The sequence below is a fragment of the Podarcis cretensis genome (assembly GCF_951804945.1).
Source record: "Podarcis cretensis genome assembly, chromosome: 15".
Classification (NCBI taxonomy): domain Eukaryota; kingdom Metazoa; phylum Chordata; class Lepidosauria; order Squamata; family Lacertidae; genus Podarcis; species Podarcis cretensis.
The window spans coordinates 1,807,854-1,832,735 of NC_137185.1; the positions used below are offsets into that span (position 1 = coordinate 1,807,854).

General features: G+C 48.1%; 2 protein-coding genes across 19 annotated transcripts in view; one reads left to right on the plus strand and one right to left on the minus strand.

Moving 5' to 3' along the window:
• MYO18A (myosin XVIIIA) overlaps positions 1 to 5,512 on the minus strand; it is a 143,397-nt gene extending 137,885 nt beyond the window's left edge. For all 9 annotated transcript variants that reach the window (XM_079955346.1, XM_079955345.1, XM_079955347.1 and 6 more), the window contains exon 1: positions 5,385 to 5,512. The gene's annotated coding sequence lies outside the window, so the exon portion shown is untranslated. The remainder of the gene's footprint in view (positions 1 to 5,384) is intronic.
• Positions 5,513 to 5,607: 95 nt separating this feature from the next.
• Positions 5,608 to 20,550, plus strand: CRYBA1 (crystallin beta A1). 10 transcript variants are annotated; one of them, XM_079955894.1, is made up of 9 exons: positions 5,608 to 5,878; positions 9,787 to 9,855; positions 10,669 to 11,119; positions 12,715 to 12,987; positions 14,097 to 14,161; positions 14,789 to 14,907; positions 17,773 to 17,914; positions 18,793 to 18,935; positions 20,018 to 20,550. In XM_079955894.1, the coding sequence occupies exons 4-9, from the start codon at positions 12,957 to 12,959 to the stop codon at positions 20,163 to 20,165; spliced, it is 648 nt and encodes a 215-aa protein (XP_079812020.1). In that variant the 5' UTR covers positions 5,608 to 5,878; positions 9,787 to 9,855; positions 10,669 to 11,119; positions 12,715 to 12,956; the 3' UTR covers positions 20,166 to 20,550. The 10 variants fall into 10 exon arrangements, with proteins under 10 accessions (XP_079812020.1, XP_079812019.1, XP_079812018.1 ...); XM_079955893.1 differs by lacking the exon at positions 5,608 to 5,878 and adding an exon at positions 7,187 to 7,367; XM_079955892.1 differs by lacking the exon at positions 5,608 to 5,878 and adding an exon at positions 7,187 to 7,344.
• The last annotated feature ends 4,332 nt before the right edge of the window (positions 20,551 to 24,882 follow it).

The following is a 24,882-nucleotide window of genomic DNA, read 5'->3' on the forward strand; positions in this document are numbered from 1 at the left end:
ACACCCACTTGGTGAACAAGCATGCAAGGTATGTTATGACGCAGCAGGAGCAGAAGAGGTTAAGTCGGCTCGACGGAACACAAAGAAAACTCCTAAAACCACAGCTGTATAAAGGTTAACGCTCAGGCAGTATACCAACGTATCACGTCAGATGATGCCCAGAACCTGTCCCACCAAAGAATCGCCTGCATGTCTTGCGACAGGGGAGGGAAGAAGTAGTTTGGTCAGCCTCTCGACTCTGCTGCTCACTTGTCATGATCAGGCTTTTATAAAAGGAGAACCCAACTTGGTTTTCTTTACCAGGCATCGGTTAAGCCCATTAAGTTACATTTCTAACAACTGATGGATTTTGTTGTATAGATGGGCACAGGGTGTTCTGTAAGACGGCTCAATGTTGCAGCCCAAGTGGGGCCTCACTCACGTGAGCAGCTGCTTCTGTTTAACTGGCCTGCTTGAAAAGTCTTTCTATTTATTTATTTATTGGAAAGGAGCTCAAGGTGGTGTACATGGCTCTCCCCCTGCTCATTTAACCCTCACAACCTTGTGAGATAGGCCAGGCTGAGGGAGACAGCAACTGGCCCAGGATCACACCCAGTGGGCTTCAGGGCTGAATAGGGTGATTTGAACTTTGGCCTCCCAGGTCCTCGTCCAGCACTCTAACCACTACACCACTGACCGGTGTAATGCTCTCCAGCTCCCATTGCATTCATACAGAAAGGAGTCTGACAGAGGAAGGAAGAAAAAGGGTTATGTACTCCTCTCTAAACTGTCTGTGTGAACATTACAGAAGCAGGACTCAATTTTCTCCATATGTTTTCTCCGCCCACCCCAGAAAGCATCGTTCTTTGCACTTTCAGAAGCCAGAACTAAGCAACTCTAAAATAGCCTCAGTTGCTAATCTGCCTTAAAACAGAAGGGTAGGATATAAATCAAACATAACACGGAAGGTACCTTATACCAGGTGAGACTGTATAAAGAGCTATGTGCTCTGACTGGCAGCAGCTCTCTGGGATGTCAGGCAGAGAGACAGGGTCTTTTCCATCAGTTGTTACTGGATTGTTATTTTTTAAATCAGAGATGCCACGGACTGAACCTAGAACCTGGTGCATACAAAGCAGGCATTCTCTCCCACAGCCCCTCCTAAGATAAATAAAGATGAATTACAATAACCTCATATATATTTGCTGAATGTAACCCTCTTGCATTATTTTATGCAGTCCTGTTTATAAAACACAAACAGCACAATAGAGGAAGTAAAAAAACACCTTCCAGAATTTCACCGTCCAGAGGCCCATTGTGCTTTGTGCACATGAATGTTATCAAGTGTAACTCCTCCATAAAGGGAGGCAGGCATGGGCCTTTTACCGCCTTCCTTGTTGCTACAGACCTTAAATATTTTAAGCATGCATGGAAAAACTGCAAGGAAGTGAAGGCCACAAATTCACTCCTGCAAACACACGCACCTTGCAGGTACACTCACCAGGTTTTGCCTTGCAAAATGTATAAAACATTATTATTATCAGCAAAAGAGCTCCTTAATACATCACAGGAAAGAGGTGTCATTTTAATTTGTGTAAGCCACTTTGATTCCCAGTCTGGGGAAAAGGCGAGATATAAATAAATAAAATAATAGTAATAAGACTATTAATAACAATATTAATTCCTGCAGCAGGGAACCCCGGCCCCATATCCATGCTGCATATACTCTTCCAAGTGTCACCTTTGTCTCCCCTGAAAAGCTCAGATTTTAGAATTTACACTCTGAGAGGATAATATGGCCATAGTTCAGTGGCAGATCAACTGCTCTGCATGCAGAAGGCTCCTGAAACCGCTGCCTGAAACCCAGGAGAGCTGCTGTCAGACAGTGTGTGAGAGACTGTACTGAGCGAGATGGACCAATAGTCTGCCTTGGTATAAGGCAGCTCCATTGTGAAAGAGGGGCAGTAATGCTTCCCAGACCAGTTGCTGGGAATCACAATTGGGAGAGAGCACTGCTGTTGTGCTCAGGTCCTGTTTGCGGCTTCCCATGTGGGCACCTGGCTGGCCACTAAGTTTGTGGGCTTCCCATGCGAAGCAGTTGTTAAGATGCTTGGGGTGTCTTCTTCTGGAGTGACAGGTGACACAGCCTAGTCCTTGCAAGGGTGTTGTTAATGCTAATACAAGACAAAGCAAGGCCTTTTACTGCCTCCTGTCTTGGACAGAGCAGGGCAAGCCACAGTCAAAGGATCAGCACCAAGCGCAGGTACACCGAGGAAAGCTGACATCTGCAATTCCCCTGGAAACTATCCTAATTGCACCTCAAAAACCCTGTCCAGGTTTGGGCTAAATGCCTCACAGCAAACCTTAAGACTCTGATGCTTCTCCAACTGTTTCTCCCACAGATGTGCCAAGCAGCTGCTGTTCTTTAAAGGAAGCACCATGAATTATTATTACAATTTATTACCATCATTATTATTTACTTCATTTCTTACTCAGTCTTCATCATAAGGTCCAAAGGTTGGTTACAACAACAGAAACACAAGATTAAAACTCATATAAGACAACTGATGGAAGTTGTACAATGAAGGTGTCAGTGACAACTCTGTGGGGAGGGAATTCCACAGCTTGTGGGCTGCCAGAGAGAGTGCTCTCTCCCAGCTGCCCCCCTGAAACTCTGAGAGCAGAGGAAAGAGCAAGAAGCCCCCCCCCCCCCGCCAATCTTAACAGCCAAGGGGTCTGTAAGGAAGTCTTCAAGCTGCAGGGTTGAGACACTGCAGGGATGCTGGACGGGACAGAACAGGACCACAGGAACTTAGGAAACAGTCTTATGCCGAACCAGAACATTAATCCATTTAACTCAGTATTGTTGACACTGACTGACAGCAGCTCTCTGGGGTTTTAGAAAGGGGTTGCTCCCAGCCCTACTGGAGATGCCACCAGGTATTGAACCTGAGACCTAATGAATGCAAAGAATATGATCCACCATGGAACTACAGCCCCTCCTCAAATACCTGGACAGATGCACAGATCCCCCAGAAAGCCAGGCAACCACAGATTGTGCATACATCAAAGCAAAGCTGCACCCAATTTACAGCTGCTGCTTAGCCAGAAAATATTCACTTGCTGAATGGCTGCTTGGCATACAGCTGTTTTAGGAAACAAAAACTGCAATCCTAGCAAAGGGTTAATGGCAGCCCACCCTGGATACGGGGTGGGGGGTGGAGGAAACAACCCTCATTCTTTACATACATGTGCACACAATAATTCTCCAGCCACCACTATACCCACTACCTAAAAAAACAGCTATGCACACCCAACCACAGATATCCAACCTCTGCAAACCTGGAATGTGTCACACATCAGATTGGAGAGAAGTGGTACACTGTGGACACACACAAAAGCACCACCAAAACCTGGTGGGTGTGACCAACATGCACACACCCTGAACTCTCAAGGTATGGTGCCCATGCACAAACACTGTTCCCTCCTCATATCAGGTTTTTTTATTATTAATTAGATTTCTTCCCCACCCTTCACTATGCGGTCCTAGGACAGGTTACAGCAGTTTAAAAATACAGTATTAAAACAGATTAGAATCAAAAGGAAAAAGTGGGCCCTAAAATATATATATCCTAGGTGTCAAAAGCCAGGGTAAAGAGGTGTGTATTAAATGTCCAAACTGACACATTTAACACGCACAATCTACAATTCTGTGCACGCGAGCAAGACAGCCAAGCCCTTCCCTGTCTGTATCTCACACATCAATACACTTTAAAACCCATGGCTTGCCTTCCAAATCACACCCAAATGGAGGTTTACCATGGACAGAAAAAGCATTAGATATTCCCTCTCCATATAACATTCTCATGCACACATACCTACCGTCTCAGGACATGCTCACAACGCAACCTAGGCCAATTCAAAAGCCTGGAAATAGGGACAAAGCCGAAGGATGGAGGCAAGAGAGATTTTTGACACCTCCTTGCTGTGTGAGAGAGACAAAGACTATCATTTTAACACAACACTGGAGGATCTGGCTATTCGAAGAGCACAAGGTTTGGTCACCCCAAGATCATCACACACACACACACCACATTTAAACCCAGGAGGTGCTTTTCCCACAAAGAGCTGCACATTGCAACTCACCTAGGTTAGTTCAAAGCTGGAGGGAGGAATCACATGTGCGTGCGCATACAAGAAAGGTACATATTTTGACAGGTACACAGAGAATGCAGATCTGAGAGAGACTAGACCATAAACAAACCTCACTCTCATACACACATATACCTTCCATGCATCCTTTCGCACAAACACACCTAGGACCTGCCTCCTGCTCACGCCCAGATAAATGTGCATATAAAGAACATGTGCACACATGCAAATGAGGGAAAGAAACACAAGGGCCGTGACTTCTGCTACCTTCATGCACACATTCCCCAAGACCTGCTTCTCACAGGCAGAGAGGACTATGCACACAACACACCTAGGCTACTTTATTGGGGGGGGGGGAGCTAAACTCGGAGGAAGCTATTAGAGAGGCACATCTTTTGCCACAGGTGGCATCAGTATGTGCTGTGTGTGAACACACACACCCTTTGGACAAAAGCACCTTTAAACCCACAACCTGCCTCCTCCCACCTGTGCGGACATGCAGTCACACCTGTAGGCAGAGTGACACACACACACCCCTGCAAAAACAGCAACAACCCCCACCACCACCCCTAGCACATTCCCAAGCATCTTTAAACCCTGGACACGCTCCTCTCCTTAATTCAGGAATTGCAAAATTCAAGGAGACCTACATTTGCGTGCCTCAGTTTATGGGTATAAAAGAACACACACAAACTCGTGGGTAGGGCTGCACCCAACCTTATTCCTTGCTGAAATGAAGGCACAGTTGGACCAACTTAGGCCCATTGAGTGCCTCTGAGCCGACTGAAGTTTCTACGGGCACCACGACCAACCCGGGGCCCATTAATCCCGGTGGATCTCCTCGGAGGAGAACCCCGTTGAGAGAGCACCCTGACGAAGCGCAGGCCCATGGATCTCAATGGGTCTCTCTGGGATGGCGACCCGTGGGAGAAGGGGCGCCTCGACTGACACAGGCCCATTCATCCGAACCCCAGAGGGAAAGCCTCCCCTGAGGGAAAGTCAGCCGGATACAACCCGGAAGGGAACACGCGTTATCCCGCTTCTGCACGCGTCGCTCCCTTCACACGAGCGGCGCTTGCACGGTGCCACACGCCTTCGCCCAACCCCAACCCAAAACATCCACACCGAGGAGGAGGCGGCGGCGGCGGCGGCGCTTCTCCTCATCCTCCTCGCCGCCGTCCGCCCCTCTCCCACAGCGATGGCGGCGTCCCCCTCCGCCTCCACCCTCCGGGCCCCTCGCCTCCCTCGCTCACCGGGCAGCGCGGCTGGATGGCGAGGCCCGGCCCGGCCTCTCCTTCGGCCCCGGCTGCTCGCTGCCTCCGCCTCCTGCGGCCGCTCCCGGGCCGGCATCGAGCGAGCCCAGCCCGCCAGCAGGAGGAGCAGGAGGGCGGCGGAGGAGAACGGGGCGGGCGCTGAGGAGGAGGAGGAGGAGCGGGAAGAGGCCGGCCTTCTCCCTCCAGCTCGGAGGAGCGAGGCGGGGAAGAGGCAGGGGGGGCGGGGGAGGCCCTACTCAGAGTAGACCGCCCGCCTTGAAAGGCACGGGCCTCCGCCGCGGGGTCTCTCTCAGCGGCTTCGTGGCGAACTCAGAGCAGGGCCGCTCCCTTCCCCTCACACCCAGATCCAGAGGGGAATAATGGGTGCTGCTGGCCCGCCAAGTCCTACTCAGAGTAGACCTCCCTCCCTCCCTCCCTCCCCACTGAAATGAAGGGGTCCCTCCGCTTTCATGCAAGCGCTGAGGGCGGTAATGGTGAGAAGAAGGCACAACCTCGGGGGGGGGGGGGAAACAGTAAAGGAAATGCTCTTTTTCTGAGGGGGAAGGCAGGCGGTCTCTCTCAAGGGGCTTCCTTCCGAGTAGGCCGTGTCAGTCAGAGGATTATTCCTTTTTTATAATAATTTTTATTATTATACATTTTATAAATTTCCATCCAATTCTTCGTTCAATCCCGCATACAACAAATCATAGTTATTTTTTGACTTCCTTCAACGTCTCTGACAATCATCCGTAGTTACACCTTTAATACACATTCCCTTCTTTCGTATTGCCATTTTTCCTCCTTACTCCTATTATTTCTCATAAACAATACTTATTTTCTTTTTTTACAGTGCCTCTTTAGATCCCGCTAGCGTTGTATTCACACCACATATATTTTTCAGATAATCCACAAATTTCCCCCAGTCTTCGATGAACTTTTGATCTTTAGTATATCTAAATTTCCCAGTTAATTTATCCAGTTCTGCATAGTGTATCATTTTTAGTCTCCATTCTTCTATCGTCGGTATTTCCTCTTGTTTCCACTTCTGGGCCAACAGGATTCTGGCTGCCGTTACCGCATACTGGAAAAGCTTACAGTCCTTTCTTCTGATGTCCTTTCCTACCATACCTAAAAGAAAAGCTTCGGGTTTTTTCACAAAAGTATATCTTAACATTTTTTTCAACTCATTATATATCATTTCCCAAAAACTTTTCACTTTCTTACATTCCCACCACTGATGAAAGAATGTCCCTTCCTTGTCTTTACACTTCCAACAAATGTTAGTCAGAGGATTATTCCTATTGTTGTTGAGTCGTTTCGTCGTGTCCGACTCCTATTCGGAAGCCACTTTTGCGTCTGACTGACTTTCCCCTCAGAAAAGCTCTTAATGGTGGCCATGATCGACAAAATGTTCTCTTGAGGGAGAAGTCAGGGCATCTAATGGGGCTTACTCGCAAGCAAGTGGGACCGCATACTCCGGAGTCCGTCCCCTGACTGGCACTGAGCTTCTCTGAGGGGAAAGCTAGTCAGGGTCAAGGAGGGCTGGGACCTAACTTTTGAGTTATTATTAATTAATAATAATAATAATAATATCTTTATTGTCATTGCCCCCTCTCAGGGACAACGAAATTTACTTGGCTGCTCCATCCAACCAGGTAGGGCACTCCACACAAAATCAGAACAACTATAAAAACACTAATTAAAACAATACAAGGATTAATACAACAATACAGCAAGGAAGATTAGATGACTTTCAAAGATGGGACTTACTTCTGAGATTAGCATTATTAATTACATTGTTATTATTACCCTTGCAAAAGCAAGCTCCATTTGGCACCCTGAAGGACTTTTCACTCAGGCAACATTTTTGTTACTTATTATTATTATTATCATCATTATTATTAGCTTCCCTGAGAGGAAAAGGCAGGCAGTGAGGACACCGAATGAGGCTGACTTCCCAGTAAGCATGACTCTCAATTGTTGGTAATCAATACCCCTCTTGATTAAAAAAAACAAAGAGGTGCCAGTTCTTTTATCTTTTTATAATAAATGTTGTGGGCGCCACCACAAAATGGCTGCTGTCTCTCTCTCTCTCACACACACAAACACATGTAGAGACGACATGTGTTTAAAGTGATATTAATCCATCCATGCACAAGGTTTCATGCATCGGTTATATCTGCATGCGTTTACATAAGGTCCAGAGGGAGTATTTATCCCCATCCCTAGATTGTAAGTTCCTTGAGGCAGAGACTTGCCCTGTCTTTGTAAAGTGCCAGCGACGTGGATGGCACAATAAGAATGAATGTTAACAGCAGGCGCCATCTCAGAAGAAATATTCCCTCCTGGGCAAGGGTGGAGGAGGAATGCTTTTTCCTTACAAGGGTGCCTGCCACCCATGGATTTCTCAGCACTATAATTAAAAACTAATCAACATTTTGTGAAGCCTGTTGCTCAATTCATTAGGGGCATCTCTTTAATCAACTAAAACTGCAATCCTAGGCACACTTCATTGGGCACACACAAATTATATCCCCATGAACACTTGCACAGATTAAGCTATTCAAACAATCCACATGTGTTTCTTCGGTCAAAGGGACAGCCCTGCCTCTTTTTCATAGAATCCTAGAGTTGGAAGAGACCACAAGGGCCATCGAGTCCAACCCCCTGCCAAGCAGGAAACACCATCAGAGCACTCCTGACATATGGTTGTCAAGCCTCTGCTTAAAGACCTCCAAAGAAGGAGACTCCACCACACTCCTGGGCAGCAAATTCCACTGTCAAACAGCTCTTACTGTCAGGAAGTTATTCCTAATGTTTAGGTGGAATCTTCTTTCTTGTAGTTTGGATCCATTGCTCCGTGTCCGCTTCTCTGGAGCAGCAGAAAACAACCTTTCTCCCTCCTCTATGTGACATCCTTTTATATATTTGAACATGGCTATCATATCACCCCTTAACCTCCTCTTCTCCAGGCTAAACATGCCCAGCTCCCTTAGCCGTTCCTCATAAGGCATTGTTTCCAGGCCTTTGACCATTTTGGTTGCCCTCCTCTGGACACGTTCCAGTTTGTCAGTGTCCTTCTTGAACTGTGGTGCCCAGAACTGGACACAGTACTCCAGGTGAGGTCTGACCACAGCAGAATACAGTGGCACTATTACTTCCCTTGATCTAGATGCTATACTCCTATTGATGCAGCCCAGAATTGCATTGGCTTTTTTAGCTGCCGCGTCACACTGTTGGCTCATGTCAAGTTTGTGGTCAACCAAGACTCATAGATCCTTTTCACATGTACTGCTCTCAAGCCAGGTGTCACCCATCTTGTATTTGTGCCTCTCATTTTTTTTGCCCAAGTGCAATACTTTACATTTCTCCCTGTTAAAATTCATCTTGTTTGTTTTGGCCCAGTTCTCTAATCTGTCAAGGTCGTTTTGAAGTGTGATCCTGTCCTCTGGGGTGTTAGCCACCTCTCCCAGTTTGGTGTCATCTGCAAATTTGATCAGGATGCCCTTTTTCCCCCATTCTAGTCCCCCAATTCATTTTGCATCGTATTTCTAGCAGCTGTTTTATTTGGGGGAGTTTTGGGTGAACTCGGTGCTTCTGTGCTCACAGGAATGAGGCTGCAACAGGTATGCACCAAGCATTTGAAGCACACACCTTCCCACAAAGAATCATGAGAACTGTAGTTCCCAGCACCCTTAACAAACTTTGAGTATCATTTCAGGGGAGAAAACAGAAATGGGGAGTGGGGAGAGAGGGTAGGATGCCCAGCTTGGGGAAAACAGCTGGCTGTGACCCTGGCCAGAAGCAGTCCTCCTGCTAAAAGATCATGCGCTGCAACATTTTGTTGCAGCCCCCCTCTTGCACCCTGCTCTACTGCCAGCTTTAGACTGAGTTGCTATAACAGGTCTATCAATGTACAAAACAATAACTGGCCAGGTATACATTTGTTTTGAGAGAGAAGTTATGAACTGGTGTTTCAATCTCAGTTATCAGGACGTTGTTGTTGTTTTTGCAGACTGTCTGTATTGATGAAACAGCTGCCAACCATTACGCATCCTACTGTTTACAAGGGTTCTGTTGTATTTGAGGCCATTTTAAAAAGAAATATATATTGTGATAGGGACTTGATAGCAGAGTATTCTGTATTAGTTAGGAACGAAACCTTTTAATCTCTAGCAGACGTTCCTCATCTAGTCATTTTGTTAAGGGAGACCCCATCTGCACTTCATTTGATAAGGCTTTCTGACTGTTCCCCATGCAGGGATTTGGATCAGGGCCGGCACTGAGGGTGGCATGCCCAGGCTCACTTCAATAGGGGGCTCTCTCTGAAAAGCAAAACTTTGACTTCTGCATGCTGGACCACTTATGCTTTCCTGACACACTCCTTTCTTTTGGTTAACAGGTAACAGATTTTCATGACAGATAATGCAATAAATAGACCCCTCTCTTTCCACGCAAACAGAAAACAATTGTAAGTACACAGAGCACTTTTCGACGTTTGCTCTACATAGCAAAGCGTATTGACCTGTTTTCTTTATTGGATGCCAAGTTCAATTAAAATAATAGGGTGATTTCTTTTCTCCTTTTAAAAATGATTATTTGAACAACTTTTCTGCCCTCTAGTGGACTCTGCTTCAAAAGGCACGTCCACCTTTGTTTTGGAACACCAGGATGGGATGAATGAAGTGTGCTCACATTCTGCTGAGTCTCATGCTTAGATAAGTCTCATGCTTACATAAAGCTGCAAGTCTAACCCTGCTCACCTGCTGCGCTTATTCAGTAGAGTTACCTCTGAGTAAACGTGGTTAGGACTGGGCTGCTATTCCTTTGAACATCCAGTGGGCAGAACATTTAGGTTCTCTTTTCCAAAGTTCAACTTTCTCCACCAAAATCGATGCTTCTTTTAAATAATAATAATAATAATAATAATAATAATTTATTATTATTATTTATAACCCTTAACTATTTATATATTTAATTTATATATTAAATAATACACTATTTATTATTATTTATACCCCAGCCACTCTGGGCGGCTTCCAAAAAAATATTAAAATACTCTAAAACATCAAACATTAAAAGCTTCCATAAACAGGGCTGCCTTAAAGAGTCTTTCAGATTCCTGTTGGTTGATCCGACGATGTGGACACTAGCCCATGAGCAGTAAAACTGTTAGTCTTTCGGGTACCACAAGACTCTTGGCTGGTTTTGCTCTTTGGGGTGTTCCTTTATTTCACTGCTCTGAGCAGGTGTCTGAGGGTGTTCATAGTATATTGTCTCTTAGGAACTGTAGTCTAGTGCAGGAGTAGACAACCCTTTTTCTTCTGCCAAGACCACATTCCCTTGACAGCAAGCAATCTGTCAGGGGCCACAAGTAATCAGCAGTGGGCATCATGGGCGGAATCAAATCCTGGGATGTGGTGGTTTTAGCAGGTGACCATTGATGTGAGTTAATTTGGTTTTTAGCCTGTTGTTATTTTAACTGTGTATTGAATTATTGCTCTTTTTCTCAAGTGAAAATTTTATTTTGCTCTTTCTTTTGTAAACCATTTTGCATGGAGGATTGGCAATGAAATTCAGAGTTGGTTATCAGGAGGAGCACCCGATGCTTCCACAATGGCTGCCAACACTGTCTACGATGCTTCATCCCCTCCACCCTCCCTTAGACAGGCTCATCTCAAACTGCAGCTCCGGAGTCCCTCCATTAAGCCTGCCGCTGGGTCCAGGCCAAGGAGGTGGGGAGAGCCAGGGCGCCTTTTGTTCAATTCTCTATTGCTCATTTGCCAAAAAACAAAAGCGCTCGCTCAGACGCCAGGCAGAGTGCTGAGGTGGCAGCTTGTGGGCCGCCACTGGCAATCCCTCTGAGCGGAAGCCACGGGCCGGGCGCTAGGCCCACCTGCCTGCTTCCCAGAGGGGCAGAGAGAAGCCAGCATGCTGCCCCTAGAAAATAAGTGACCCCTCTCCCCGGCACCTTGGGAGATTGGCCAGCCTTAACTGTTTCAAGATTCCTGGACAGAAGGGAGTTCCACAGCCCTAGCCTGGGAGAGAGAAACACAGAATCTTGTGCTTCTTTCACAATATCTGGGGGGATGACAGAAAAGTGATAAGCCATGTTTGTCCTAAAGAACCATTACTCCCTCAAAAGCAGCAGGAGTGGGGGAACTTTTTCAGCCCAAGGGCCACATTTCCCTTCCAAGGGGCCACATACCATTGGTGGGCGGTGCCAGAGCAATGAATGCAAATTTTACCTTTATACAGTAGGCTAGCTTCTGCACCTGTGCCCAAGCACCCCTCTCTGCCCTCTATCCAGACAAGCAGGAGGCATTACCAGAGCTCAGTGACTCATTGACTCATTGATGCACTCAAGGAGGGGGCGAGTGAGGACTGATGAAGGGTGTGGCCTGGAGAGAGCGGGTGTGGCCTGGGAAGAGTCCCAAGGGCCAGACAGAAAGGCCTGCAGGGCCACATTTCTCTCCTGATCTGCAGGTTCCCCGTTGCTGCTCAAAAGCAACAGCATATCTTGCTTCATGCCAACAAGCTCCAAAACTCAAAACTATTTGCTCCTTTTTCAGATCCTAGCCCAATGGGATGTGGTTATTACAGTAAGCCCTCAACTTATGTGCATTTAACTTGTGTGCATTCATGCTTTACAGGTATGGCAAAAAAAATTAAAGTTTTAAAAACACGGTGGGGTTCCAGGAAAAATGACTTCGGCATTCCCACCCGCCGTTGAAGCCAATGGGTTTTGACTATACGTGATTTTGGCTTTAGACACGACCCCCAAAACGTAACCCCCATGTAACTTGTGGGCTTGCTGTATAAGATCCATCCTTTAGCTAGTGCCCCTTGTTAGTGGCCAAGTTGCGTTGAAGCTAAAGGGGGACATGAGAGAGCAGAACAGCCTAGAGGGGTCTGGGTACAACTGGCATAATTCAGAAAAGGCAGAATGTGGCATTAAGCACACAATCCCGCTCCCTGAGATTCCCATTCTACAAACCTTCTGGAGCAGAACAACTGCCCATCTAGTCCGGTATCCTTTTCTCACAGGGGCCAACCAGGTGCTCTAATGGGAAGCCTGGAAGCAGGATCCGAGCACAAGAGCCCTCTCCCTTCCTGGGGTTTCCAGAAGCTGGTATTCAGAAGCATCACTGCCTCCAGCCATGGAGTCAGAGCATAGCTTTCGTGGCTAGTAGCCATCAGTAGCCGTCTGCTCTATGACTTTGTCCAATCTTCTTCTAAAGCCATCTAGGTTGGCCATCACTCCTTCCTGTGGGAGGGAGTTCCATAGATGGGTGCTGTGCTAAAAACTGCCTCTTCTCATTTCCCCCAGACACTAGCCAGGCATTCCTGCAGGCAGCCCCCGCCCTGGGTGGGTGATGGGCGATTGGATGCACCCTCAGCCAAGAATGCAACTTGGACGGTGGAAGCGAGCCGTTGAAATCTCTGGGGATCAAGGGAGGCTCAGTGGCAGAGAATGCATCATGCTGACTGCAGCTCAAAGCTTGCCCGGTGCCTATCGGGACGCTGGCCCTATATAAACAAACAGGGACGGTCCAGGCAGCAGGGCGGCCCATGGAGGAACTGTCACCATTCAGCGAGCGAGGTGAGTCACTCCAGAGAAAACCCCCCCTCCTCCAAATTCTCTCCCCCGTCTGGACTTTATTCATCAAGACCGAGACTCCTGTCTGGAAAGAAATCCAACAGGCTGTCTCTTAAATTGAAACCCCCCCTCCAAAAAATAATCAAACTGGAGGAAAATGGCAGGTCTTGGACAACCTATTTGCATTGCATTGCTATCTCACCTCTCCTCCTCAGAGCTCAAGGTGGTGTATGTGGTTCTCCCCCACCCCATTTTATCCTCACAACAACCCTGTCAGGTAGGTTAGGTTGAGAGGCGGTGGGCTGGCCCAAAGTTCCACCCACGGAGCTTTGTGGCTCAATTTGAATCCTGTTCTCCCAGCTCCGAATCTGACACTCTAATCACTACACCATGCTGGCTCTCAACTGAGGACAGAGGTAGCTAATAATAATAATTTGCACCTCCACTGCCCTACTTTGTGCATTTTTGTGGTTGAACTGACCCACTTCTTAACTTTGTGGAAAAAATACGCAAATCGAAACGCAGCCATTCTTTGAGATCTGCACATCTCTGAATTTTGTGATGCTGTTCTCCAACTGAATAATGCCTATGGGGAAAATGTGCATTTAAAAATGAATATGTTAATGAAATCAACGTATTAAAATGATAGGGGAAATCACTTGCAAAAAAAAAAAGTGCCTGTCGGGCAAAACTGCATGCAAGAATGCATATATTTGGGGAAATTGGCACTAAAACTCTGATGGATTTCACAAGAACTTAAAAATAAATAAATGCTGATGCAGAAATTAGAATCCGAAACTAACAGATGAGTCCATGCCTATTTGCACCACTGTCCCATTTTGGAACACAAACTGAGGGGAGAGGCAGGAAAAGTCATCCAGTCACAAACCGGACAAATTTGCAGGTGAGGTGGGAGCCTCCTAAATTTGCTTTTGGGGTTTAGAAATCTATGTTGTGGGTTTGGGGCCCCGCATCTGCCAGACACTGCCCTCTCCTGGAAGCACTTGTGTCTGCAGCAAGGACGAACCTGAAAGGACCTTGCTGTCAAAATGGGCACCTATGCAGATTTTGAGACAAATTTGATGCTTCCCCCTGTTTTTTCTTTCCCTTAGAACTGAGCCACGCAGCTAAGATGGCACAGATAAACCCCCAACCGGCCCAGGTGGGCACGTGGAAGGTACGTCCCGGTGGTTAAAACGCGGGCGGAGAGCCACAAAGACTCCTGTGGCAATGCAAAGACTAGCAGATTTATTGCAGGGGGTTGGAATAGGTGACCCTTCCAGCTCTACAATTCTGTGGATTATGCTTTCATGCCCAGGATTGGCTTTAAGTTTGAGGGGGCCTTGGCAAAGGGGCAGCCTGGTGCCCTCCTGGCCTCCTGCTCCTTGTGGGCATATCTGGTCCCAATGGGTTCCAGCAACAGGCAGCAATCCCATCAAGCAAGAGTGATTTCTAGCCAGGCAAAAACACTGAAAGAGGGGCAGGGAGGGGCGTGGCCTGGAGGGAGGGGTGTGGCGAGGGAAGAGGCGTGGCCCGGGAAACGTTCTGAGGGCCATCCAGAAGGCCTGGAGGACCGCATTTGATCCCCAGGCCTGTGACTCCCCATTCCGGGCCTAGGGGTCGTTTTCAACCAGAGCAAAGAGAGAGTGTGGAAGAGAGATATTTAAGCTGGCCCTCCTATGAGGCAGAGAGATGCTGGAACGGGGTGTCTTTCAAGGGCAGCAAAAGCAGGTCCTTAAAATTTCCCTCTTTGGAAAGTGGGAACCCTCGCCCTGCCCCGCTTGACGCTGTCGCTCTCTTGCAGATCACTGCCTACGATCAGGAGAACTTCCAGGGCAAACGGATGGAGTTCGCCACCTCCTGCCCCAACATTGTGGAGTGCAGCTTCGACAACGTGCGCTCGCTCAAGGTGGAAAGTGGCGCGTGAGTACAGGGGGTAGCGGGGCTTCCGAAAGCAAGAAGTCAGGTTAAGAAGAAGATGAGAAGAAAGAGTCTGCCAGATCAGGCCAATGGCTCATCTGAGTCCAGCATCCTGTTCTCACAGGGGCCAGCCAGAGGTCCAATTGGGAAGCCTTCAAGCAGAGCCCTCTGCCCTCCTGCGGTCCCACCACTGTGGGTCACACGGGCCCCCATAGCAAGTGTCCTCCTGTTCTCAGTCACATGTTCCAAAACCGCCCAGCCCACCTGAACCCACAAAGGCCCTCCTCCAGAGCCCGCAGCCTGCAGGAAACGTAGCCTTGGTTTGATTTGACAAAGGTGGTTCCCTGAGCCACGTACGGCAAGGGTGAAGTTCATTGGACATCCCTATCCTCGTCCCACTTATATGCCACCTTTTGATTTAAGCTTCCAAGGCATCTTAAACAAACACAAAAGGGTGCTTCCAGGCTGTTGTGGATCCAGCCACCTGCTGGCAAATTGGGGGTCATGTAATTAGAGCTGATTATGAGGCCCTGTGCAGGAAACTGGCTCGCCCCCCTATAAAAATGGATTCCCCCCCCCCTTCTCTTTTTTGAAATAAAGAAAGTGATGAGGAAATGCACTGGAAAGCGTGGGATGGACGCTTGCTTTGGCTTCCCTGCAAACAAATCAGAATAAATGTTATTAAATAGCCAACGTAGCATCTGATTTCCCTGGAATTTCCTGGAGCACTGTGGTGTTGCCTCTATTGTGCAAGTTTCCTTTATGTGTTTATTTATATCTTTCATCTCCTTACCTGACCCTTCTTTCTTTCTTTCTTTCTTTCTTTCTTTCTTTCTTTCTTTCTTTTCTTTCTCTCTTTCTCTCTCTCTCTCTATTGTTAGAATGTTTTGTTAATCTCATTATACATTATATATATATTTTAAAAAAAAATAATATGTGATATTATTCCAGAATGCATAACTTGCTTGAAGGAGTCCAAGAATGCATAACTTGCTTGAAACGATGTAAGCCAGGGCCAGCCCACCGCTGAGGCAAGGGGAAGCGACTGCCTAAGGCGGCGGGGTTCATAGAGGAGCAGATCCAGCCTCCAAGGAATGCATTGCCCACTGCTGCTGCTGCTGCTGCTGCTGTAGTGACAGCAATGGCTGCTGCACCCTCCTTGGAATCTAGATCAACCGCCTCCTTGGCAGCCCCCTCCCCAAATGCTACCTCTGCAGTGGCCTCTGGGGGAATAGGAGGTGCTGCTTGTCTCCCCCCACCCATGGGGAGAGAATGGTGGGGGCTGCCCTCAGGGCCTTTGATTCCCACAGCTGCCATCAGCTATGGTTGATGTGATTCCCTACCTTGTTCCCAATGTAGATTTTCACCCATTGCTTCTTCCCTGGAGGGGGGGAGGCACCATTTTCTGGTTTGCCTTAAGTGACCAGATGTCTTGGGCTGGCCCTGGCACAAGTAGCTCCTAAAAGCACATCCCTTGGGCCGTATTGAGGCTAATAAAAGATAGGCTGTTGGACTGTTGTTCCATCACAAGTCACCTTGTCCATACTGCTGCAATATAGGCTGCCTAAAGTCCTTCTGAAAACATGGGGTTGCCCTTTTCTCCAGCCCGCAGGGTCCATGCTTTGTGCACTCTTAACGAATCAGCGTTCTCAAAGAAAACTCCAGATGCACCTCCCTTTTGCTCTTGTCTTCCCTGCCATCCCCTTGTGTGCTGCTGCTGATTGCAATTTCAATTAAAAATATAATGAAAATAATGTCCCTGCAGGGTGGATGCTTAATAAACAGGTTGTCAGGAAGGGCATGAAATTAAAAACGGCATCTAAAGGGGATCCTATGACAGAAACACACACACAAAGCAGTGAAAAACTGCCGTCTTAAAACGGACAGTTAAAATATCCCAGCTGTTGCCAGGGAGGTCCCCTGAGGTGACCAAGTTGGGGATTCCCAGGCCAAAGGAAAGTATTGAGAAACCTCCCTTTACACAAGAGGCTCATGCATAGCTGACTGGGGCAGGTCAAGAACCCAGCCCCAGAATCAGACCAGTCCGGGGCTACCCACAAGGCTATATTTAGGCTGAATAACGAGAACCGGATTATCACTTCTTCAAGGGCCCGTCACTCAGCCGTCCTGCTGTGGGGCAGACCGCCCTCTCCGCAAGTGGGATAAAACGAGGGCATGTGATGCATACCCTCTGAGTGTCCTCATTTTCCAGGGACAGTCCCGGAAATACAAAGCCATCCCAGCTTCTGATTTGACCCCAGAATGTCTCCTTTTCCCTTCCAGCACTGCCAGTGCTGAGCTCGGGGAGTACGATGTGCCGACGCTTGTCCTGAGTGGTGGCTGTGAGGAAGCATCCTGTTGCCTCTTCAGGGCCTCTCCATGGCTGCCCTCTCCCTTGGGCAGCTCGTAGCAGCTGCTGGAGAGCAGGCAAGGAGGAGAAGAGGCTACCACCAACGAGGCCCAGCCCTGTGCAACATGCCGGCTCTCAGGGGTCAGCAGAAGGCAGGACCGCCCTGGGCAGGAAAAAGGGTGCAGCGCAAGGAGCCTTGGTTTTGTTAATTTAAAAAATGCTTTGTGTGTCCACATTGAATATTGCCCCTTTCTAAAATGTATTTATGGCTGTGTGTTTTTCTTCTTGCAAATCTACCAAAGAATAAAATAACATCAGGACTAAGGGGTTTGCTCAGGACAGTGGAGGGCCTGTGCGCTGTGCCCCGTTGGTGTCATGGGGGTGACACTCGCTCTGGGGGGGGGGACCAAAATTTGGGGGGTCGAGGAGGGTGGGGAGTGAGAAATGCCCCTCTTTTCATCCAGGGAAGGTGTGGTGATGTGGTTCCTTGCTGAGCGTCTCCTCCTTCCTATCCGCAGCTGGTTTGGCTATGAGCACACCAACTTCTGCGGGCAGCAGTTTGTCCTGGAGCGTGGAGAGTATCCCCGCTGGGAGGCCTGGAGCGGCAGCAACGCCTACCACGTGGAGCGGCTGATGTCCTTCCGCCCCATCTCCTCCGCAGTGAGTCCCATCGCCTTTGCCGCGTGGCATTATGCAAGGACCACAATCGCAAGCCTGTTAAAACGAGACCTCTCTGGAGAAGGAACCAGCTTTCCCGGTTCAGGAGGCAAGCGTTCGGGTTTCACAGAACTCCTTTTTGAGCTGCATGCAAACTTTCAAGCTTCACAGAGTTCTTCTTTGGCATAAATAAATAAATAAGATGCTTGGGAGGTTTTTTAAAAATGAAATTGCCTAATAATAATAATACCATATCCAGTCCAGAAATTGGGGTGTGTGGGGAGGTGTGAGTTAAGTTTGTTAATTTAGTTTAGATAGGCAGCGTACAAATAAGATTCATCATCATCATCATTTATAAACTGCTGAATATTGTAAAAAAATGCTTAAGTGATATGCAAGCTGCTGAAATTCTTTAAAGGGTAAAACTGGAGTTGTTTTTACTTCTTGCTGTAGGGGTGAAAAGGCTTAAGGCCAGCCTTCTTTGGACCCCCCCCCCATGGTTAGGAATTACAACATCATGGCTTTTCAAGTTAAATTAAAACTGCTGCAGAAGAAGCGTAACAACAGCTTTTAGGCAGACAGGCTAAGAGGGTTCAGTCCCAATGGATCCAAAACTGGGAGAGAACAATAGAGGGCCTGGGCAGCTGAAGCCACGGGCAGCCCCTGCCTGACACATAGTGTCATGCACAGATGGCATCTTACCCCAATATTATTGTCCCGCATCTCAGGCCCCTTGAGCCCTGTGTGCTGGAGGGGCTGTGAAGTCACGGGAACATCCCTACCTTTATGGTGGCAGCGCGAAGTTGACATCCTGAATTTTGGACAGGTGTGTTCACTGAAAAGAGGGCTGCTTTGCTCTTTCCTCCACCCCCCCCCCCCAGAGCCACAAGGAGTCCAAGATCACCCTTTACGAAAAGGAGAACTTCATGGGGCAGCCGTGGGAGGTCCATGATGACTACCCTTCCCTGCAGGCCATGGGTTGGAGCAACAGTGAAGTGGGCTCCATGAAGATCCACTGTGGCGCGTAAGTGGGGGGCCATGGCAGGAGACGCCTTCTGAGCCAAGACGTGAGGCCAGGGAAGGGTGCCGTGCGGGCATGCCAACTGCAGGGGGCCAAGGTGTTTTCGGCCCCCTCCATATTTGTTTGAAGGGGACCTGGCCCCCTCAATGTTGAGGACGCAGCATCATGGAAGGCAGCAATGTCCTGCACACTGCCAGGAGACGAGTGTGATGTCATGCGCGTACAACGTGACCCCCTTAATCTTGGGGAGAGCGGGCACCTCTGCCCCAGATGTGCCAAGATGGCCTGACCCGGGGTAGTCAGCCTTTTTATACCTACCACCCACTAATGCATCTTTCTTGAGGGTAAAATTTCCTTACCGCCTACCAGTGCCCAATGGAAGGAGGGTTCTGCTTGTGCTGTAGAACCCCTTACCGCCCACCGAGAATCCTGAAATGCCCACTAGTGGGCGGTAGGGACCAGGTTGACAACCCCTGGCCTAACCAAACCGCCCTAGAAACAAGCAGGCAAACAGCACTTTCTGCACCTACCAGGGATTTGCAACTGGGTCACACACACACACCTGGTTGCTGATTCCTGCATTTCAAGGTGTTAGACTGAATAATAATAATTTATTATTTATACCCCGCCCATCTGGCTGGGTTTCCCCAGCCACTCTGGGCGGCTTCCAACACAATATTAAAATACAATAATGCATCAAACATTAAAGGCTGCCTTCAGATGTCTTCTAAAAGTCTGGTAGTTGTTTATCTCCTTGACATCTGATGGGTCGGGTGTTCCACAGGGCAGGTGCCACTACCGAGAAGGCCCTCTGCCTGGTTCCCTGTAACTTGGCTTCTCGCAGGAAGGGAACCTCCAGAAGGCCCTTGGATCTGGACCTCAGTGTCTGGGCAGAACAATGGAGGTGGAGACGCTCCTTCAGGTATACTGGACCGAGGCCATTTAGGATGACCTGAGGGGGGCAGAATCCCTTCCAACTCTACAGTCGAAGGATGTGGAGGGTTAGCTGTGCTCCCTGGACAGCTCTTCATGGCCCCAACTGGGCAACTCAGCTTTTGTATATCTCTGCAACTCCTCCTCTGCAGGTGGGTTTGCTACCAGTACCCCGGCTACCGCGGCTACCAGTACATCCTCGAGTCCGACCACCACGGCGGAGACTACAAGCACTGGCGGGAGTGGGGCTCTCACGCCCAGACCTTCCAGATCCAGTCAGTCCGGCGCATCCAGCAGTAGGCCTGAAGGCAAGTGCGCGCACACACACCCACACACCCTGGAACAGAGCATCAGGGCTGCAAGTTGCCAGCGCAGAAGGGAGGACTCCGTTTTTCACCCCACCTCCCCCCAGTTCCCCACACAGGTGCTTAAACCTACCTCTCTCTCTTTTTGCTCTTGGTCCTCTTGGGCTGGGGGAATCCTTCTCTCCAGCATCTTCCTTGCTGCCACAAAGAGGAAGGAAACACCTGGGAAGGAAATGTGTGTGTGTGAAGCAGGAAGCACTTTGTACATGCTCTGGTGTCAACGTGTTTGCGCAAGATGCACAGGGCGCTGTAGGCAGGCAGGCAGGCAGCAGCCTCGTGTTCCCTGCATGCTTAAAAATAAAGCCAGGCTTGTGCTCAAAGCAGGAGTGATTTTGTATGATTTACATTTTACGTGATCGAAAGATGCGGTCAAATCATGTTTTGGAAACCTTAAAATAGAAGCACCTCCCTCTCTGGCTTGGGACAGCAGTAGGCTCCACCCACCCACCGGCGCATATTCTCAATTACAGTATTGAGGGCTAGAAACTTCTGCAATTTAAAAACACACACAGAAGGCGGGAGTCTTGCGAAACTGAATCCGGCATCCACTCTAGCCTTCTATTCAGATGTGCAGCTTATTTCAGACAATACACCCAAGGGTCTCTTGAGCATAGATTTTGCCAACTGCAGGGGGGGCTACACAAAGTCACCTTTAGGTGGGGCTCAGACACTAGCAGGAGCTGCTTAAGCCAGGTGTGAAGAACCTACACAGCTCCAGATGTTGGGACTGCCATGGCTATATGGGAAGGTGGGAGGGAGTCCAGCAACATCTGGAGACTGACTATGGGGTGGAAGGGAGGAGGAGGCAGGAAGCAGCTCTAGAGCAGAGCTAGGAGGCAAAATGTTTTCCCCCACCCGCAATGAGATACTGCTTTGTTTGCAAAGTTCACCACAGCATCACCAGCCAGCCATTCTCCTGAAAACAGAAATTCAACCTTATTACCTCCAACATCATCACCCGAATAGTGATAATTACCTCTAGTGAAATTATCACCAAGAACAGGACTGGTTGGAAAATCATAACTGAAAAACAACAGACACATGGAAACTTGATTTTTATTTTTTTTATTGAACATTTTACATCATGTAGCATCTCTTAATTTATTTTGTTCTACAACCATCTCTCTCCATTTTTAGTTTTCTTCATTAAAATATAAAATAGATTCTTTTTAGTGGGAGGGGAAGTTTTAAGAACTGTTGTGGAATAGCATTTTTTTTAAAAGGGAGGGAGGGAGAAGCTGAGATTTTGCTTCCGTTAAGTGACAAAACTGACCTAGCCTGAGCAACAGCATGGAGGCGGATTGATGGACTGGTGAAATTTGGCTGGTTCTGGGTCTGTCACCCCCACTGCAAACCCCCTCAACAAAACCCACCAGTTCCTCCAGTCTGAGAAGTAGTGCCCTTTTTACAGCTGGGCGCACAGCCCATTCCTATCCACCGTGAAACATTTGGAGAGAAGGGGAGGGGAAACGGCAAAATGCTCTGGCCTTTTGGCCAGAAGTGTCTCTCCAGTCTTGGTGTTATGGGATAAGAGAGCTCTAAGCAGGTGGATTTTTTTCTCTTGAAGAACAGGGAGTATCTCACACATACAATCTAGGCCAGTCTGCCTTGCTTTTTGACCCAGTTCTTTGCAAAGGACTCGGTGGTATTTTTCAGGTCAAGTGGTCTCATGTTCTGGGGCAGAAGCAAAAATAAAGCCCCCCCCACCCCCACAAGGTCTTGCTCTACTGCAAAATGGCCAAGCAGGAAAGGTGAGAGTGCAGTCATTGTGTGCCAGTGCTGTGACATCTCAAGATTTATATTAATAAGGTTTGTGGTTCAATGGGAAAGAAATGAAGCGGCGAGTCAGCCCCCCCCCCCCGAGTCTGAAGTGAACCAGGCAAGTGTTGGAACCAAGTTTTCAAAGACCCTGTTTCTGGGGTGGGGTGGGGTGGGGTGGGGGAGATGAAACAGGAAGGAGACTGAGAGGGTCACTGCAGAAGATACAAACAGACTCTTCAGAAAGGCAGTCCCCAGCACTACCACTCGGCACTTTGCAGAATAGGTTGCGGTCAAAAGGGCAAGAGATCCGTGCAAAATATTGAGGGCCAAGGTGGTGTCAGGCTTCCCAAAATTCAAACACCCTCCCCCCCCATCACATACGTAAAAGAAGTTACAGGTAGGTAGGTAGGTAGCCGTGTTGGTCTGCTGTAGTCGGAACAAAATAATTTTTTTCCCTTCCAGTAGCACCTTAGAGACCAACTAAGTTTGTTATTGGTATGAGCTTTCGTGTGCATGCACACTTCTACAGATCCGTGCACCCGAAAGCTCATACCAATAACAAACTTAGTTGGTCTCTAAGGTGCTACTGGAAGGAATTTTTTTTTATAAAAGATTAAGACACTGAACTATGAGCGTTTGCAGATTCCAAAACGGTTTGCATTTCCCCTCCCTCTCCAGGAAGGGCAGAGGGACTTAAGGCAGCTCACAAACAGGAGTCAAGGACAAAACTTAAAAGATAAGATTTGGAGCTGTACATTTAAATGGGCCTTGAAAGACAGGAAGGAAGTTTGGGGGGGGGGGGCAGGCACCTCAGCAGACAAGAGGCAGAACACAGTAGCTGTGACTTAAGTTGGGGAGCTACCCCAAGATCAGGATTTAGAAATCACACAGAACTGGGGAGCAGGGAGAGAGGCCACCAGGAATTGATTCCTCAGAATACAAGAAAACGCCCCCTTTAGCACTTCAACACACAACACAGAAACACCTGCTTCCCAGAGGCACCCTGAACTTGCAATCCTTAAGACATGCTTCACTAGAGTCCCGTGGAACTAGCAGAGATGTGCAGCAGATCAGCTGGTGGGGAAGGAAATTTCCCAGAAATTGTGCCATTTTATTTTGCCCGCTTTTAAGAGTGCAACCTCTCCGGCACTCACCAAATGGAGCTTTGGCGACAACCAAATGTGCAAAAGCCATTGGAATAATAACCATCAATGCATGCAAAGGTGTTCCACTCTGTATGCATCCATTAGGAAGTGCCTGCTGGTCCAGCAACCTGTTCTCACAGTGGCCAACTAGATGCCCATGGGAAGCCTGCAAGGAGGGCCCAAGCAAAAAGCACTCCCCACCCGCCATGCACCTGGGAATCCATATATAGGGTGGGGGAGGCAGGAAAGAGAAAACCAAAATTATGCCGTGGAGGGGTTGGTGTTTAATTCCGCAGATCATGATGTCAAAGATGCAATTAGCGTCTCTCCAGGTTTCATTTCAAATGCAAAGTGCATTTTCCTCCTTTTCTCTAGTTCCCACCCTGAAAAGCAGCCACCTGACCAACTGAATTAAGAGCCTGCATGGAAAGATGGGCTCGGAAACTGTATTAGATGTTTAGATTCCCACCACTCTGCAGCAAGCAAAGAAAGATGTAAACCTACACCTCCTGGATTCCAAAACATGTTTTCTCATTATACAGGATGCCATGTTTCTTGCCCCAAAACAAGAGGGAGGGAGGTAACTCACTTCCGTTAAGAAAGCCACCTTCTTGGATGTAAATCTGTGGGCAAACAAATCCCAGTGGCAAAGAAAAATACTCTGGAGACTCTGCAAAGGGGGATCAGATGCCCCTACAAAGCTTGAGGACTACTGGCATGAAGTGGGGGTGCCAATCAAAGTGTTGAATGGTAAAATGTGAAGGTTCATTATTGTTTCACAAGTTGTGCATGTCTTTAAGGGCCAGGGCAAATAACGAGACCCACTCTTGCAGGCGTGAAACATAGCAGGTGCTGCTAGGTTGTGTTAATTAAGCTGTGTCAGCATTTGGGCATAGTATATAAGGAGCAGACCTAACTCTCCCTTCACCCTGGGTGGTGGTGGTTGGGTCATGTTTGTTGTTGTTCTCTTTAGTGTAAAAGGAGTTTTTGTTATTAAAACCTTGTTAAAGTTATTTTTGAGTTCCTTGTTATGCATGATCTCCCCAGCAAGCTCTCTGCAGCGCTACTAAACCCCAAATAGCCAACAGAAAGAACTAAAAAGTACGGCAGAACTAAAGAACTAAAAAGAATGAGCAGGCAGGCAAAGAACAAACAGATCAGTGGAGTGCCACACACACAAACCCAATTTGTGTATTGAAGGGTGAGGGTCAGAAACCTGGAGGGTGCGGAGATCACATCCAACATTCCTCCCCATTATTCTTTTTTTTTAAAGATTTTGACCATGAAGAGGCTGTGGAAATCTTCCCCAGCGCCTTGCCAGCTCTGGAAAAGGTTTGGGCTCCACCAGCCTGGACTCTGAAGCCAGCCCAGAAGCATCAGGAATTTGGGGGAGTCCAGAAAAGACATCTCAAGAGGCTCTGGAACTAAAATGCAGTTGTTTCAACCAACCAACCAACCAATCTCCACCTAGCATGTTAGTGGTCAGCAGCATGTCCTACCAGCCTCAGAAGCCAGCATGGCCACGGTCAGGGAGGACGGAAGTCCCACCAGCATCCTGGATTGACCAAAAAATCCCCGTATCAGTGACAAGATTGATGCCCCAGAAACAACCCCCAGCCAGATCTGGAGCTCTGCTAGAAGAGAGCAGAGTAACTACACATTACTTGTCACGATGCAAGAAAAATAACAAATTATCTTAATCCAAGCGACCATGCATGGGAAGGTGATCTGAAGCAATACTGGTAA

Coding starts and splice junctions, on each gene's coding strand:
- CRYBA1 (XM_079955894.1), top strand. CDS start 12,957: ATGGAGGAACTGTCACCATTCAGCGAGCGAG. Junction 14,162..14,788: donor CCCAGGTGGGCACGTGGAAG/GTACGTCCCGGT, acceptor GCTCTCTTGCAG/ATCACTGCCTACGATCAGGA. Junction 18,936..20,017: donor ATGAAGATCCACTGTGGCGC/GTAAGTGGGGGG, acceptor CCTCCTCTGCAG/GTGGGTTTGCTACCAGTACC.